This window comes from Taudactylus pleione, unplaced genomic scaffold (genome assembly GCF_031769625.1).
Source record: "Taudactylus pleione unplaced genomic scaffold, aTauple2 ptg000095l, whole genome shotgun sequence".
NCBI lineage: Eukaryota > Metazoa > Chordata > Amphibia > Anura > Myobatrachidae > Taudactylus > Taudactylus pleione.
The window spans coordinates 33769322-33788083 of record NW_028284497.1 but is presented as its reverse complement, the minus strand read 5'-3'; the positions used below and the strand labels follow the sequence as shown (position 1 = coordinate 33788083).

General features: G+C 44.6%; 1 protein-coding gene across 1 annotated transcript in view; it reads right to left on the bottom strand.

Moving 5' to 3' along the window:
- The window catches only part of KIF27 (kinesin family member 27), a 62164-nt gene that overhangs the window by 6759 nt on the left and 36643 nt on the right, over positions 1–18762 (bottom strand). The window contains exons 11-14 of the mRNA XM_088470106.1: positions 9891–10088; positions 7111–7224; positions 4392–4568; positions 636–851 (exon numbers count right to left, since the gene is read on the bottom strand). Coding sequence (XP_088326232.1) covers positions 636–851; positions 4392–4568; positions 7111–7224; positions 9891–10088 — 705 coding nt within the window. The remainder of the gene's footprint in view (positions 1–635; positions 852–4391; positions 4569–7110; positions 7225–9890; positions 10089–18762) is intronic.

The following is an 18762-nucleotide window of genomic DNA, read 5'->3' as shown; positions in this document are numbered from 1 at the left end:
TGCACGATTGCTGCAATCAATTTACCTATAAACAAATCTTGAGCCAGAAGTATTGTAAACTGTTCTAGCATTATATTTATCAAGTGTTGCAATTTGTATATATTTCAATTATACACCAGTCTTGGTTCTGTAATTATTACAGATTCCTTGGTGTATATTTACTAAAGTGCAGATTTTTAGAAGTGGAGATGTTGCCCATTGCAACCAATCAGATTCTAGCTATTATCTTCTAGAAGGGGCTAGATGACTGATAAGTAGAATGTTCTTGGTTGCTATGGGCAACATCTCCACTTCTAAAAACCTGCACTTTAGTATATATACCCCTAGAAACAAAATGAAAGGCAGTTAAGACAAAAGGGACTGTAAGTACCCTCTTGTGCATCTCCTTACTTTACCTTCATCTACTTCTTACTCTCTACCAGGGCACCTAACACTTGGTTGCTTTGCATTGTTGCTTATCTGGGTGTTATGGTCGTGAATGTAGCAATGTACATTATCCATGTCCTGTAATGTATTGTATTGTACTGTACTGTAAGTCACTGTATTTCAATCTATTTGTTTATGTACTTTGTAAGGCGCTGCAGAAAACTTGTGGCGCCATATAAATAAATGATAATAATAATAATAATAAGTACCTCAGGTGATAGCACTGAGCCATTCTTCAGTTTCTCATCCAGACTGTCTCTTCTGTGTAGGAGGTGGTCCCTTTCCTTCTGTAGCACTTTCACCTCCTCAAACACTTTCTTCTGCTCCTCGCTAGTACCGCTGCGCAGTTTCTTACTTTTGTCTGTAAGCTCATTCTCTAAGGCACTCAGGCGAGTTGACAACTTCAGCATGTCACTGTTTAAAGCCTAGGAAAGTAACAGAGGACCTATATTATGTACAACAGCCAGAAGATATGCAAGAGCTTTCATTGGTTTCAGTAAAAGCTTCTGCTGTTGCCATATTATCCAGCCAGAGGAGAGGCACTCACGTTACATTTTCAGAGGTCCTGTTTCACAATTACATTTCCTGGGAAGCATCTGCCTATTAGTAACCGTGGTCTTGAAGAAAGTATTATTTACAAATAACTACCTTATTTACCTGCCAGCACATGCAAACCAAAATTGTTCCATTAAAGATGCACAACCATTAATGAAAATACAGTATGATATCTCAACAATAGCTATTTCTATAGGTTGTTTATTGATCATCTGTGAGATTTGGGAACACGCTCACAACTAGAAGTGGCAAGTAGGTTTGTTAGATTGTGCTATACATTTCCTGAATCTAGGAAATCTAAATGATGAAAAAAAGTTTACAAGCTTTTATATATTTTATACTACCTCCATTAAGACTTTGGCACTGTTTCCCCATACTGCAGGGAACTAACCATGCCCCACAGGACAGAATCAGAGCATTAGTAAAACCAGGAGAGAGACACAACACCCTTGAAAAAACACATTTAGCTTTGGTAAACGTTTAACAGGAGAACTAGACCTTAATCCGGTTGGGTGCTCAGTGTCATACAATTAATTCACATTGAAGGATTCAGCATTAGAATAAAAATCCTGTGTTCTCTTTCATCTATTTGTGGGACGTGTACTGTGAGGATGTCCCAAAGCTACCCCTATAGGTGGGTATGCAAAGACAAAAGTTGCTCCTGGGCTCTCCTGGGTGGTGGCTAAACAGACACACCTAGATTGTCTATCTTATGGGTGTATTATTGGAGGGTCGCTAAGGTGTTTGTATACACAGATTCTCAATTGTTGACATTGGAGGCCATACTCATTGGAAAATCTAAACCTGCCATAAGGGCTGGTGAAAGTTTAGATGGTGCAATATTCATGTGCACGGATGAACAGTAGGGAAGGGCTTTGTGGTGGTATTTGCATAAAGTTGCAGACGGGTGGAGTTAGAAGACGTAGCTTCCACCTCAGAATCAGGCCCTCAATGTACAAATCCCTAATCACAGAAGTAATACATTTAGCTGCTGTCAGTGGTGAATCAGACCAACCTCTTTTGTAAGCATCACAGTTCTTCAACACCCATCAAGAGAAGAGATCCCTCCTCTTCAGACCCAGCGACAGAATCACAATGGCTGGAAAGTTTGCTTTCATGCAGAAGCGGAAAGTTGTTACGTTGCCGATCGTCATGCAAAGTAAATGTCGGCATTACAACTTTAAACATGATACTTTACAATCATGCTTAATGTTATAATGCTGACACTGTTACAATGTTTTAAATAACATTACAAGTGTCTGCATTGTCCTGTCGATATCATGCTATCGGAAGCACGACAATTCGTATGTATACCACAGGTTGTATCCTCATAAAAAAATCAGATAAAGATATATGTAAGACAGAGGCTCCAGTACTCAGACTCTCCTGGCCATTTCTATGTGGGAAACTTCACCTCCACTGATTCAAGAGGTTGTTGTAGTGCCATCAATACTACTTTCAAAGGGACAAATAATGGTGGTCTCGGATGCATTGATCTGCACTTTTGTAAGAGTAGAAGACAGGAAAGGAGGTAACCATCCCCCCCTTCCCCCCCAAAAAAAAACCATACAGGGGATGCTGCAGAGTTGCACATGTATAATTAAAGGGTATAAACTCTCGTTGAATGGTGCTGAGACAGAGGGCAACAACTTTCCTGTGTCAATAAGGATAAGAAAATAGAGTAATTAAAAGAAGGTGACCTAATTTTTACAAAGAAAAGTTTGTCTGCTTACGGTCTCATCTCCATTCCATGAGTTTATACACTTTAACAATACACTATAGCTCAGAGGTTCCCAAACTTTTTTGAACCACGGCACCCTAGAGTATCAGCATTGTTTTCACGGCACCCCTAAGCCAAAACTTGTTATTGAGAAATTCAGAAGCATCAGTACGACCCCCAAAGTTTAGAAGATGTTCAGGTGTCAGTTAAGTTCTATGTATTATAACCAGTTGGATCTGTTGGAATCTGATAGATGATGTAGATTCTCTCGGACTTCCCAAGGCATTGGACCCACATCTTCCTCCCACAATAATTTAGGTGTGGTAAATTAGAAGAGTGATGAGCCGCCATTACATATGAATATAGAGAGGAGAGAGTTTGTTTGGAACTAATATGTGACCAAAGTAATTTAAGTGGTGAGTCCTGAATATTGGGTGATGTCCCTGAAAATTGAGCGGTTAAAGCGTGTCTAAGCTATTAGAATCCATAAAATATCATAGGGGGAGCAAGTACTCATTACGCAGCTGGCAGAATGATTTCAACACATTGCCCTTATAAATATGCCCCAGCGTGACTATACCCCTGCTACCCCAGAACACTCTAGCCTGAAGAGTGGATAGTTCTGACAGTGACTTAGCATTCCATAGAGGGTTGTCATGGTCAATGTTCTTGAACCCTAGGAGTTTATGAACAGACGTCCACATTTTAACAGCTTGAGTTATCAACTGAGGACCCAATCGATATTCCTTGCCAGCAAGCAGAGCTTGTAAAGGTGTATGTCCTGGCATGGCCGGAGTTACTAATAACATGTGAAGAGCCTCCACCGAGGTGTCCTGTAACCAAAGCCTCAAATGTGATAATTGTGCCACATAATAATAAAAACGAAAATTAGGTAGTGCTAAACCATCCGTTTTGGGTCTAGTATGCGTACTGTATCGAATACGGGCCCGGTGGTCCACTCAGACCCTCCACTTTACGAAATAATGACAGTGGAAGATAAATAGACGAGTGATGAAAAATATAAAGAAGTTTGGGTTGGACTATCATCTTAACTAGGTTTACTCTACCGGTAAGAGTGACAGGCAATTTGCTTCATGAGCAGGTTTTGGCCTTTAAATAAACCAGCTGTGATTGGACATGAGATAAATGTATTGCTACTTGACTTACTGTAAGTCTAACTTATAAATGAGCTTGCTTACTGGTGTTTGCCTGGATAAATAAAGAATTTGATTTAATATTTATCTATTTCCCAAATAACTGGGGGGAGTAAAGTTGAGAACAAGGGGTCAAATCAGAGTTGCACGCAAGTTGGCCACAGTGCATGCATGGAAAAAAATGTTGAATCATATGGGTCCTTCAGGAGAAGCAGACATCCCATAACTACTATTTTGAAGTAGCAGACCTTACAAAAACATACCATGATCTTTAGGACTACCATGAAAAATGACCAAACGACAATGAAATTCCTAAGAAATTTGGTAATTTACAATGGTACCAGCTACTATAGCTTGCATGGCCTACTCGACAACTGCTGCATATGTTTCTGTATTCCCATGCCTTGGTTGTCTCCAGAGGAGGCAAATTTTGAAACTTCACTTTTGGAGCTAGTTTGTCTAGGAACTTCCCTGTTACAAAGAGGGATTACTGAATTTTATAAAAAGTATTTAATGTGTACAATTATTAAACACACCTGACTTGATCTCAGTTTTTTAATCTCCAGCTGGCTCTTCTCCTTAAGCATGTCTTCCATCTTAGCAATGCTCTCTTCTCTCTTCCTCAAATCTTCCTCTAGCTCGCTCAGCGCTTGCCGCTCCATTAAAGCCTTCTCTACCTCCTCATCCAGCCATTTCTTTTGTTCTTCCATTTTCTGAATAGGACATAATATATTAGGGTTATAAAAAGAGGTATAAGTATTATTTTAAGAAGTCTAAGCTAAATGTAACAGAGAAGCTATACTAATGACATAGCATCTTTTCTACTGTCAAAAATATTCATAGTTTGAACAATATTTCCCCTATGATTATAAAATACAAGTACAACAATCAATGGTACAAACTTAAATAATCTGCTCAAATCAGTGACCAGTGCAATATGTGTTTTGGATTGTCTAACTGTAAGAAATTAGTTCTAAACAAATACTGTAATTCAAATAAGAACACCATGCAAAATGTAGGAAACTTGCAATATATAGGTCTTTAAAGAGCTTTTTCATGATAATAAGAGTCATTTACTATATATAGCTCAAATATACAAATTGGCTTCAATACCATAGCAAACAAAAGCAATCTGTTGATTAGCTGTGTAGTGTAGTCTAGACCAGTGCTTCTCAAACTCGGTCCTCAGGACCCCACACAGTTCACTTTTTGCAGGTCACCCAGCAGGAGCACAGGTGTACTCATTACTCACTGACACATGTTAAAAGATCTACAGGTGCAGATAACTATTTCATTAGTAATTATGTGAGGAGACCTGCAAAACATGCACTGTTTGGGGTCCTGAGGACCGAGTTTGAGAACCTGTGGTCTAGACAAAGATAGCAAATGTGACTGGTATTACAGCAGATTGGCACCCCTGGGCTGTTAGTAAAAAAAAAAAAACTCAGCATGTGCCAAGAAACTTTTAAGGGGAGGTGTTTAGCAGGGAAGTCTGTAGAGAAAATGCAGCTCTGTATGTGCCAGGATTATGTGTTTCTTTCCATATCATTTATCTTGGTGTGTATTCTAGTAGGTCTGGTGATAATGCTCAGTCAGCACCTTGCCATCTGGTTTGTGTAACCAACAACTAAATTTAGTCAGATGATTCTGTTCTGCCTTCCTAGTTCTACCATGGTCTCAGGCCCAGCCTGTGTACTCATGCTGAATTTTCTGGTCTTGCTTCTGGCTTCTTGGACTTCTACACTATTCTGCTGCCTGGACCGTCTGTTCTGCTCTGAATATTACATTGGACTTACCTTTGCGTTTCCCAGAATCTTTTCAGCAAGAGGATGCTATATTATTTTGTGATTTTTATGACATACATTTTCTGATTGTAATAACTTGCTTCTTGACTCTATACTTTTGTATATCTGATACACAAACAATTTTTATCACATTCTCTTCGTGTCAGATCTTATGCAGTATACCAATGGGATTTGGTAGAAAATGTTAAACTATACGAATACACGCAAATTGGGCTTTTTTTTTTTTAACACAAATAGTTGCAGAGCATAATGCATAGTAGCTGTAATTTTCTTTTCATGGACATTTCATCAGTTATTACCACTGAAATGATTTTGCAAAGTTCAGAAACTCAGTCCATTTTATACAATCAACTTAAGCTGGGTACATACTATACAAATCGGTCATCCGATATATCTTTCCGACAGTGATCGGAACGATATATCGGACACATCGTATAATGTGTATACCCAAGCCATCGTTCCCGGCCGTCGTTCATTGAATCGTCCCCATCTGCTGTACTGCACATGAGATGAGCCAATTCCACGGCCGACGCCGCATTGTTACATGCAGCATGTAAAAATACATTGCGCCGTCATACGCTGGATCGTGTCGTGTGTACAGCGATGCATCATTACATCTCATCGCCATAAGATGTGTACCCAGCTTTAGAGTTTGTTTCAAAATTTTTTTAGCTAAATTTATTCAATTATCAATAACTGGAATATACTGTATAATATAATTGTATAATAATGTATTGTACAATTTGGTGTTATTTAATAAATGGCAAATCTGAAGAAATCTGCAGTTTAAAAGTGAAAGTAGGCTCAAAAAAAGAAACTTGAAAATTGTGCTTAACACAGGAAAGTTTGAGGACTTTAGTTTCCCCTCTACGCAAGCTATGAGCACACCCAATTGCTTGTGTCTATTTCAGCCCTTTACAGACTGTCTCCAGTGACCACATACCTCACCATCAATGATGACACACACAACTATTACCAACAGGCCACAGCCAGGTTATTATACTGTGAGAGGATTCATACTTCAATAAGATTCACATGAGATCTCCGGAAGGAGAAATGGAATTATTGGGAAAAGAGAAACAAGTTTTTCTTCTGAATATGGGCTTTGCAGGCAGAGCTACTATCACCAGAAGCAATGTCCTACGACAGGAATAGATGTATACATTCACTCCTTAATATTTACATTACATAATTATAAAGCGATAAAAAGAAAAATAGAGGATTTGAGCACCTTTAGTAAATATAGGCAAAGTGTATGTTCAGGAAAACATTATTATTTTAATCTCACAAAGTGGGACATTTCTGGTTTTACACATTTCCAGTCTTTCCAACAGGTTTTCTGCATTACTCACACCGCAGCCTGATCTCAATGACCTGTACTAGTCAGCTGAACACAAAGCTGTCAGAGAATATTTGTAAGCATTGTGTGCGGTATACAGTAGGAACTCACTAGCTGAAGCTGGTCTGGCATACTTGATGTACTTTTTCGTCTTCTTATGGCAGCAATCTGTTCACTTTTTAGCTTCAACATCTTCTGTTGTTGCTCAGTCTTTAACTGAAGTTCCTAAATAAAGACAATTTCACTATCTTTTATTATAATAAAAATAGTACTGTAGTACTGTAGATACACGACTGACATCGCTTTTGAAACATAAATGTAGGATATATGGCTACTTTTAGGTCTTAAGAAATAATGTTTTGGAGGATGCAAGTCAGCCAAGGTGAACAGGACAGTACTTAAAATGATTACACATATAAAATCAAATAAATTCATTCGCTATAATGGTGCTTATTAGAGCAATACATTTGTAATGCTGGGGCATAGGGATTGTATGTTCCCCATACTACCAACAGTTTTAATAAACACAACTAATTTTTACCCATTAATTCTGTTTTTCATGTTGTTTTTTACAGTTCAAATTGTACAACAATTGTGATGCATTATTTATGTTGTACAGTTTAATACATTATTTGGATTATATGTTATCTTTATTTTTTTTGTCTTCGAAAACATCCAAAATGCAACATATACCATTTACACTAAATTTGACAAAAGAAGCAAAATTCAGCTTTATTGCTTACAAACAAGTCAGGTGTATACAAAGCCAAATTCCCAGATTCCACGCATCTATCCTCCCTGAAATGACCAAGTACATTTTTTACATTTTCAGGTGCACGCCTCAAACTTTTTAGTTTACTTAATTCTATATAATTTCTATCAGGAGAGGTAGGACTTTTGTGTGGAATATATTGAAATAAATATAAGGAAGTAATATATCACATATATTTAATAACTCTAATATTATTATAACAATTTTTTTTTATAATGTTACCAACAGTGAATGGTTGCTAAATAATACTTCTAGAAAGGACTACTTCTAGCAAATCCTCCAATAACTTGTTTTAGCTTATGTAACAATTTATATTACCCAGAGTCACAAGGTAATATACTCAATTGGAGGCTTGTCTCTCCCTAATCAGACTATGGGTGTGAAAATTTGTATGCAGGCTGTATGTCCATCTGACTCATTGCTTAATGTACTCACTAAGCGCCATAGTGCTGCTGATTTATTTAATAACATTGCAAAATTATTTCTGTTAATATTGCTACTACTTCAGCATAACTATAACATTGTTAGGATCTGCTAGAACTACTCATTTCTTGAAGCATTATTTAGTAACCATTTGCTGCTGCTAACATTCTGATTTTCTAGTTAATAACTTTTATTGAATATATATGTTTCAATTAGAGATGTTTGGGTTCGGTATTATTTGGTTCTTATCGCCAAATCAGATTAGTTTGAATTTATCTTATTGGCTATCCAAAACACGTGAAAGCCAGGTAGCCAATACGATGTCGTTTATGAGAACCAAACATATGCAAGTAAATCCGAGTAAAACCGTACCGCACATCTATTATATCTATAATTGTTATAATAATATTGGCGTTATTAGATATTTGTGATATTATTGAAGCCTCCTTGCTTTTAAAAAATAAGAAGCTTTCAAAGTAAAATATTAAAACTGAATCAAGTACAATAAAAAACAACACTTTCTGTACGTTATTATAAATATTATTTTCATTATAGGCATAATGTCCTATTGCTATTGAATTTGTATAACTGTATATTGATGTTTAGACTTATTTTAATCAGCATTTGATATCTATTGTTTTAGAGATGAAAAACTATTTCTGCTGTACATATAAATGTAATATTATAGATGTAATGTTTCCAGATCCATTTATTAGCAGTTAAGCAATGTAATGTGCTGCCCCTGAAACTCAATCCTCCCCTCACTCATGATACTGTAAAACAAAGAAAATCCAGCATGGGATACTCACTGACGGGGCCCTCAGGCTTTATGAAGATCTGGCCACTCACACAAAGGAGAAGATCCTGACCTATCCAACGTTGAGAATACACAGATCCTTGCCTCTACCCAATGACTTTATTCCCTAAGGCAGAGGTTCCCAAATGCGGTCCTCAAGGCACCCCAACAGTTCAGGTTTTAGAGATATCCATGGCTGAGCACAAGTGACTTAATTAGTACCTCAGTGAATTTGATTTAACCACCTGTGCTCAACCATGGATATCTCTAAAACCTGAACCGTTGGGGAGCCTTGAGGACCGCGTTTGGGAACCTCTGCCCTAATTGCTACTATTAAGCAGAACCCTGCTCCAAAGTAATACCCTGGTGTTCTAGTGGGCGGACCGGGAGACTGGGAGCTTCCACTGCCAGTACCACCGGTGGTCTCCTGCACCAGCGGTACCAGCTGTGAACACGTGGCTCCCTGCATGCAGGGAGCCGATTTATCTTGTCCCCGCTGTGCAAAGTCACTGACCCTGTCGCCAGTGATGCGCCCACCAACACTGGGGCGGTGGTGAGGCAGTGGGGGCATCCTATAGGATGCCTCTCACTGCTCATGCTAGTAAAACATTTTAAAATAAAATCAATAGCGGGGGATCACCTAAAGCAACCCCCTTTAAAAATGGTGCCCAGCTCCTGTCGGCACCAAACTCAGAGTGGATGAGTGGCTGGGGGCAGGGTATAGAGGAGTGGGAGCCTTAGTTTGTGAGTATTTTCATACTAGAGAGAAACACATTATCTCTAATATGTGAGAGGTTATGGTTATATCACAAGCCTTGATAGTGTTTTTAATCAGCAGTGCTGCCATTTACGATGCAAAGAATGCCACAAAATCATATTGGATTGATGCTTATCACTTACCTTGATTTGTTGCTGGTCTTTTTGCACAGCTAACTCAAGTTTCTTCTTTTTCTCTGTTTCTTCTTTGAGTTTTTTTTGTAGCTGAGCCTGTTGTTGCCGCATGTTAAATACATTTTGCTGAAGATCAGATACACACTTCTCATTCTGCACAGAAAGGGTTGCCAGTCTCTTTGTGTCCTGCTGCTTCTTCTGTAGAACCTAGTAAGTGAATTAAATAAACCAGTGGTTTGCACAGGTTACAATTGAGAATGCGTGTGATGCAGGGGATATAAAAAAGCACACACCTTTATGGAAATTGCAGTTTTTTGTGATGTAAAGGGTGAAATCAAGATAAATGATGTCACACCTTTTCCATCTTAAAAGTTACTTTAAAACGAACAAATTTCAAGTGAAAGTCAAATAAACTATTTTTAGGCTAAAGGGGTGAAATACAATTCATACAATACCCTATATGAATAAGTGTCCACACCACCTCATAATGGGACTGCAACTGTGTTCAGCATTAACCAACCACATTCAAAAGGTAACTAGCATATACCTGCCAGCAATGAAAGTGATTTCATTAACCCTAAATAAAGATAATCTGTTCTTACAGATTTCTTTGTAGTTTTCTTATCCTACACGGATAACATGGTCCGCAAGAAGCGTTCAGTACACCTACGGTTTCTTAGGGATGAAAGCTACCAATCAGGAGAGGAATATAAAAGGATTTAAAATGTATTATATACACCATGGAACAATGTGAAGATAAACATCAGTAAAAATGAGAAAATGTGGCACAACAGTGACACTGCCAAGAATATTTTGTCCCTCCAAAGCTACTGACAGTACAAGGAGAAATCTGATCAGGGAGACTACTGAGGCACGTAAGGAAACGTATTTTCTTTAACAAGAATTGTGGCAACAAAATCAATTTTAAAACATATTTATGATACAAAGGCAACACCACGCAACACCAAAGAGTCACTAGTAATAGTAGCTGCCGACCTGACATCACTATTTCTGTTGAAAACACAACAACCCCGTCCCTCAAACTCGGTGCCTAGGTGTTGTTCTTGAGTCAAAACTGTGCTTTGTTCATGACATTCAATCTGTATCCAAATCATGTTACATACATCGAAGAAACATATCCAGACTACACACATATCACAAGACACTGCAAAAATATGAGATATGGTAAGAACTTACCCTTGTTATCTCTATTTCTACGAAGTCCATAGGGTTCCACAGGATACCTTGGGGTATAGGTGTGACGTCAGTCGCAGGGCACCAAAGAGTTAAGCTTTCAGCCTCCCAGGATGCACTAGGTCCCCCTCCTATACCCCGCCCCCGAGCCAAGGCACCTCAGTTAGTTACCAAGCCATAGGCCGGAGGAGGAGAAGGAAGAGAGAGAACAAAGATCTGGACACATACAAGAATCACATTCTCACCAGAGGGAGACGGAAAACCGGTGACCAGAGCAAAGCCCATCTGCAGCACAGGTGCGACAGGGCGGGAGTCCTGTGGAACCCTATGGACTTCGTAGAAATAGAGATAACAAGGGTAAGTTCTTACCATATCTCATATTTTCTACTTCAGGGTCCATAGGGTATCCACAGGATACCTTGGGGATGTCCCAAAGCAGTATCCTTTAAGGGTTGGGACGCTCCTGTGCAGAAAGGAGAATCCGCCGCCCGAAGGAAGCATCCTCAGAGGTGAAGGTATCAAACCTGTAATACCTCACAAAGGTATGGACAGAGGACCACGTAGCAGCCTTGCAGATCTGGACTGCAGAGGCACCACGTCGAGCTGCCCACGAAGGACCCACAGACCTAGTGGAATGAGCCTTCAGAGAAGGAGGAACCGGTAGGCCTTCATGAAGATAAGCTTCAGAAATAGCCATACGGATCCAGGCTGCCAAAGTTTGCTTTGAAGCAGGCCAACCCTTTTTACGGAAGCCATAGAGGACAAACAAAGCGTCCGACTTCCTAAACGAAGAAGTGCGGTCAACATAAGTCCTTAAGGCCCGCACAACATCCAAAGAGGCCTCACCCACGGAAAGACCCGGTGAGTTAAAGGCCGGAACAACGATTTCCTCGTTAACATGAAACTGGGAAACAACTTTGGGAAGAAACTCGGGCCGAGTGCGGAGTACTGCCCTGTTCCCATGAAAAACCAAGAAAGGGGGTCTACAAGAAAGAGCCCCTAACTCAGAAACAGGTCTGGCCGAAGCAATAGCCAGAAGGAAAACAGTCTTAGCTGTTAGCCATTTAAGATCCACTGATCCCAGTGGTTCAAACGGCGGTCCTTGGAGAGCCCTCAGGACCACAGCCAAATCCCAAGGCGCCACAGGTGGAACAAAGGGCGGCTGAATGCGGACAACACCTTGCATAAAGGTGCGCACATCCGGGATTGTAGCAATCCTACGGTGAAACCAGACAGACAGGGCCGAAACCTGTACCTTCAAAGAAGCAAGGCGAAGCCCATGATCTAGTCCCGCTTGCAGGAAGGCGAGAATCCGAGACAGACGAAACTCCCGCGGTGCATAACCTCTCGGTCGACACCACTGGAAGAACGTATGCCACACGCGATGGTATATCCTCGCGGAAGACGGTTTCCGAGCTCGCAACATGGTACGCACCACAGAGCTGGAAAACCCCCGGGACCTCAGCATGGCCGTCTCAACAGCCACGCCGTCAAAGACAAAGCCGAGTCAGGTCCGGGTGACGACAAGGACCCTGAGACAGGAGGTCCGGTCGTAGCGGCAACCGCAGAGGACTGTCCACGGACAGACCCTGAAGGTCTGAGAACCAGTGCCGTCTGGGCCACGCGGGAGCTATCAACAGGAGCGTCCCTCCTTCCTGTTTGAATTTCCGGATTACCCGTGGAAGAAGGGAACAGGTATGCGAACCGGAACGTCCACCGGACGGACAGAGCATCCACCAGAGACGCCCCTTCGTCTCTTGTGCGAGACCCGTACACCGGCAACTTGTTGTTGTGCTGGGACGCCATGAGGTCGATCTCTGGAAGACCCCATCTGTCCACCAGTAGTTGAAAAACGTCCGGGTGCAGGGACCATTCCCCCGGATGAACGTCCTGGCGACTTAGAAAGTCCGCCTCCCAATTGAGCACTCCCGGGATGAAGACCGCTGATATGGCCGGAAGATTGCGCTCCGCCCAAACCAGGATCCGAGACACCTCTACGAGAGCCGCCCGGCTTCGGGTTCCTCCTTGCCTGTTTATGTAGGCCACGGTGGTAGCGTTGTCCGACTGGACCTGTACCGGGTGACCCTGGAGAAACCGATGTGCCTGCTGGAGAGCATTAAAGACCGCACGGAGTTCCAAGATATTGATTGGAATCTCCGCTTCTGTCGGCGTCTACCTGCCCTGGAACAGATGTGGACCCGAAACTGCTCCCCAGCCCCGAAGACTGGCGTCCGTTGTCAACAGGACCCAATTTGGAACCCAGAACGGACGTCCCTCGCTGAGGTGGGTCGTCTGTAACCACCAACCAAGGGACAGGCGAACCTCCGGGGTGAACACAATCGTCTGGGACTTCAGAGACTGAGGCAGCCCGTTCCACTTTGACAGGATCAGGTGCTGCAGAGGTCTGGAGTGAAACTGGGCATATTCCACCATGTCGAACACCGACACCATGGAGCCCAGTAACCTCATCGCCGAGTGTAGAGACACCCGGCGGCTGTGCAGACAACTGCGCACCCTTGAAAAGCAGAGATCTTTTCCTCCGTCACGAAGATCTTTTGCTGTCCCGAGTCCAATAAGGCTCCTAGATGCAGAATCCTCCGAGACGGGATTAGAGTGGACTTCTGCCAGTTGATTAGCCAGCCGTGCCGTTGCAGCAGGGCAATGGTCAGGTCCAAGTGGCGTTACAGGAGCTCTGGAGATCCCGCCACCAATAACAGGTCGTCCAAGTACGGCAACATGCGGACTCCCTGCAGCCGCAGAGAAGCCGCCATGACCACCATCACCTTGGTGAAAACACGTGGTGCTGTCACCAGGCCAAAAGGTAACGCCCGAAACTGGAAGTGGTCGCTGCGGATTGCAAACCTGAGGAACTGTTGATGGCGCAAAAGAATAGGGACATGCAGGTAAGCGTCCTGTATGTCCAATGACACCATGTAGTCCCCAGGTTCCAGCGCCAGAATTATGGACCGTAGGGTCTCCATCCGAAACTTCGGTACCCGCAAAGACTTGTTGAGTGCTTTGAGGTTGAGAATCGGACGATACGACCCATTGGGTTTCTGTACCGAAAAAAAGATTTGAATAGAAACCCTGGCCCCTCTGGGAGAATGGAACAGGCACTATAACTCCAGCCTGGAGCATAGTGTGCAATACCTTCCGCAGCTCCGTAGCCTTGTTCCGGTCTGATGGTAGACCCGTGGTGAAGAATCGAGCCGGGGGTCTGTGCCGGAAGGAGAGGGCGTACCCGTGGGAGACCACCTCCAGAACCCAAGTGTCTGTCGTAGTGACCGACCAACACTGGGCGAACTGCAGCAGGCGGCCTCCCACCCTGGGATCCCCCAAAGGGAGGCCCGGACCGTCAGGCCGCAGGCTTGTCATTTGGCTTGGGGGCCGGACGTCTGGTACTCCATGCCTGCTTCCGGGGCTTGACCGATTTCCTAGGGCCAGCCTGACGAGGAAACGACTGTGGTTTGGGCCTGCCCTGGGCCCTAGATGACCGAAAGGACGATGGTCCAGAACCAGAAGGAGCAGCGGCCGACGGGAGACAAGCCGATTTGGCTGCCGCCAGCGTGGCCACAATCTTATCCAGATCCGGACCGAAGAGAACTTCTCCGGTAAACGGCAACGCTTCCAGACCCTTCTTGGAATCTGCGTCCGCCTTCCAGGATCGCAGCCACAAGGTGCGACGACCAGCTACCGCTGCTGAAGAAATTCTAGACACCAGAGTACTAATGTCTAGAGCCGCCTCGTTGATGTAGGTGGCCGAATCACGGAGATTGCCAATCAACTCCGCCTGTTCGGCCGGACAGTCGGAATCAAAAGAAGCCTCTAATGAATCTGCCCAGCGCTCCATCGCTCTGGCAACCCAGCAAATGGCCATAGCCGGCCGTGCTGCCTCCCCCCGCAAGGGAATAAGCGGACTTCAGGCAGATTTCCACCTTGCGGTCCGTAGCATCCTTAAGGGAGGAGATGGATGGCATCGGCAATGCGGCACTACGGACAAGACGGGTCACGTGAGAATCCACCTGTGGAGGGGATTCCCACTTAGCAAAATAATTATCCACGAACGGATAAGCCACCGCCAGGCGTCGCTGCGGCTGGTATCTTTTGCCAGGCTGTTTCCACGCCTCCTCTAAATGGTCCACCAACTGACCCGAAAGAGGAAAGACTGTGGCATCGCCCTTCACGTCTTTGAAAAAGGCATACTTAGACTTAGCCGCTGGGGGAACTTCGTCCTCAATCACCAAGGCTGTGCGGACAGCCCGAATAAGTCCAGGAATATATACTTTGGACTTAGCATCAGCGTCCTTAGTATGGAGAGGTTCCTGATCGTAAGGATCCAGAATCTCCCCATCATCAGACGTCCCTTCGTCATCCTCATAAGGAGCGGACAGAGACGCCACCGGCCGTTTATGAGGCCGCATCACAGACTCCCCTTGCAACACATCCGACAAGTGCTGTACAGAACTCGTCAGGGAGTTAACCCACGCTGGCTCCTGAGAAAATGGGAGCGGGGAAATAGGGAGACTGTGGGGTACCACCAATTGTCGTGGGAAACCCTGCATGGGTGACGACACCACCGACTGCTGGGACAAACCCATCGGAGTAAACACGGGCTGCGGAGCTAACTGGCCCACTAAAGCTGTTAGCGCCTGAGCGAAACAAGCCCAGGGCGGCTCCTGTACCGGTGCTGTAACCGTAAGAGGCCGCGCCATGGACAAACACTGCCGGCAGAGGCCCTCCGCGCTACCCTCCCCCTCCGCTAACAGTACTTTACACGTGGTACACTGTAGCCGGAGGGGAAAATCACTTTCAGACATGATGGCACCACGTATGTGACCTCTCTCACCAATTAAGTATTAAATAGGCGAGAGACCACCCTGCAGCACCGCACCGCAAGGGCTTAGCAGAAAAAACAGGGACAGTAATAAAGCTGACAGTCTTGATGAAGAAAAGTTACAGGCAGCAGCGCTAGCACAGTCACATACAATGCAAAGAAAAACAATTCCTGCACTAACAGCGCTGATCACTCAACTACACAGACACAGGGCCTGGTAGGACACAGCGCTGCATACACAGACCTGACCACCGCGGAGGAGAGGTATGCAGGGGGACCCAGACCACGATGCTTCCAATGCAGGCTTCCAGCAGCGTTCACCATACTTCTGAAAAGATGGCCGCCGAGGAGCAGAGAGAAGGCTGGCCTGGGGGAGGAGCGCTGACACAGGGCCAGTCAGCACAGTGCAGAGAGGGCTGTGTGCAGCGGGGGAGGCGCCGGCTGTGAGACAGGGAAGGCGCGCTCCCCTGGCATGCATTTAACCCCTGGGACGCCGCAGCGCTACCGCTCTGCTGCGGTCCGCTGTCCCAGGGGGTAGTGGAAGCGCAGGTTGGTCGCCTGGCTCCACGCTGCAGCCAGTCCCCAGGGAGCCCCCTGCCTGGGGACTTAGGACCATGTGATCAGCGGGGACCCACCGCGGGACCCCGCTGCTTACCTCTGTCCCCCTTGAATCCGGCCATGGTCCGGAACATCTGGGGTCACCGCTAGCTGTGACCCCAGATGCCCACCAGCGTCCCCGGATCAGTACCGGCGTTCTGGTACTGGCGGGGTGTAGGGAAGACAGCATGGACGTCAGGACTGACTGTCCATGCTGTTCATCCAGATGTGCAGCCACAGCTGCATGAAGAAAAAGCTTCAGGGGCTCTTCTAGCCCCCACTCCAACAGGTGCACCCAACTCCGGCCGGGCACCAAACTAAACTGAGGTGCCTTGGCTCGGGGGCGGGGTATAGGAGGGGGACCTAGTGCATCCTGGGAGGCTGAAAGCTTAACTCTTTGGTGCCCTGCGACTGACGTCACACCTATACCCCAAGGTATCCTGTGGATACCCTATGGACCCTGAAGTAGAAAACTTTAATTCATGCACTCATTATCTCCTGCATTGTTTAGTGCATTACCAGTCTTCCCCTATATCAGTGGTTCCCAAACTTTCTTGAATCACGGAGCCCTAGAGTATCCGCATTGTTTTCATGGCACCCCTAAGCCAAAATTTTGTTATTGAGAAATTCAGAAAAAAATGTAGTAAAGTAGTAAAGTGAAGTAAATTGTGCTACGTGTCATCCTTAGGGTCAGTTATGTGGTGGGTGACAGGTTTGCGCTTCTGTTTGTCACATATTTACATTACATTGACCATAAAGAATTTCATTTGGTGCTGGACCACCAACCTGAGTCACCCCTGCAAGTGTTCTGAGGCACCCCTGGCCTTATATAGACTTTCACCCCTACAATCTATTTTGAAGGCAGCAGCTAGACTGATTTTTCTTGCAAAAAAATATAAATGATTGTTAAAAAAGAAATAAATAAGCCAGAATAGAGAGCATAATTAAATGCATCAACGGCGGGATGCATCACACTTCGCAATTTGCATGCTCTCTCCCGCCACTCTTTGCATGCATGCCGGTGTTAATTATGACGTAATGCATGAACAACATCGCACAGGACAGCTCGTGTAAGGGACTTCCGGGTCTATGGCATGCGCAGAATGACACACGCACCGCGAAGAGAAGCCATATGAAGAAGAATTTTATCTTCCAACATAACAAACCAAAGAACACATAAGACAACAAAGTAATGGCTTTAGACAGGAAAGATCAAAGTCTTGGAATGACACAGACATCAATCCCATGGAACTTGGAATAGCTTAAAGAGGGAAGTGCACAGGAGATCCCCTCACAATTTGATGGACCTAAGGGCCTGATTCAGACCCACTCGCAAGCGGCTGTCCGCTCGCAAGTGGGTCGATGTTGTGCACTGCGCATGCGCACGACGGCGGGAGCTCCGTCGCTCGTTGTGTCTGATCAAAGGGGGCGTGCTGTCGATGTTGATTGACAGCACGCCCCCTTTGGTGGGCGTGCCGGGGGCGTGCCTCCCTGACGGGGGCGTTCCCATGGGAACGCCTACCATCAGAAGCCGGCCCACTGACATCACTAGTGATGTCAGTGGGAGTGATTTTGGCTCTGATAGAGCCAAAATCACTCCGGGCCTTGCGGTTGAAAAACTCAACCGCAGGCTCCGGCTCGCAGTGGCGATGGTCGCGATGGTCAAGACCATCGCGGCCATCAACCTGCACGCTCGTATAGGCTGTGGGTGGTGACCCACAGCTATACGAGCGTCCAGGAGGACGCTCCATAATTATGGAGGACGGCCCTCATTCAGAGCGTGCGCTCTGCTCAGAGCGTACGGCTCTGAATGAGGGCCTAAGACTCTAGCAGGAAGGAAGAGAAGAAAAAACTTGCAAAGTATGTGCAGAGTTGATAAAGACTAAAGCTGGCCACACACTAGACCAACTTACATCCAACCAGCCAACTTGTTGAAAGGTTGGAATGAAAATCTGGTAAGGAATAGGAGTAAATGATGATCAGCAATTTGCTCCTAAATGCCAGAAAACAGATGAAAATGGTCGTCAGACAAGTTTGAACAAATTGTTTAGATCAAACATTTAACAAACAACAGTTTTTGTTAATTTTCCGGCGTTTGGGAGCAAATTGCTGATTGTCATTTGCTTTCATTCCTTACCAGATTTTCATTCCAACCAATCAACAAGTTGGCTGGTTGGATGTAAGTTGGTCTAGTGTGTGGCCAGCTTTACTCATAAACTCTCACTGCTATTAGTTTAGGTGTACACACACATATGT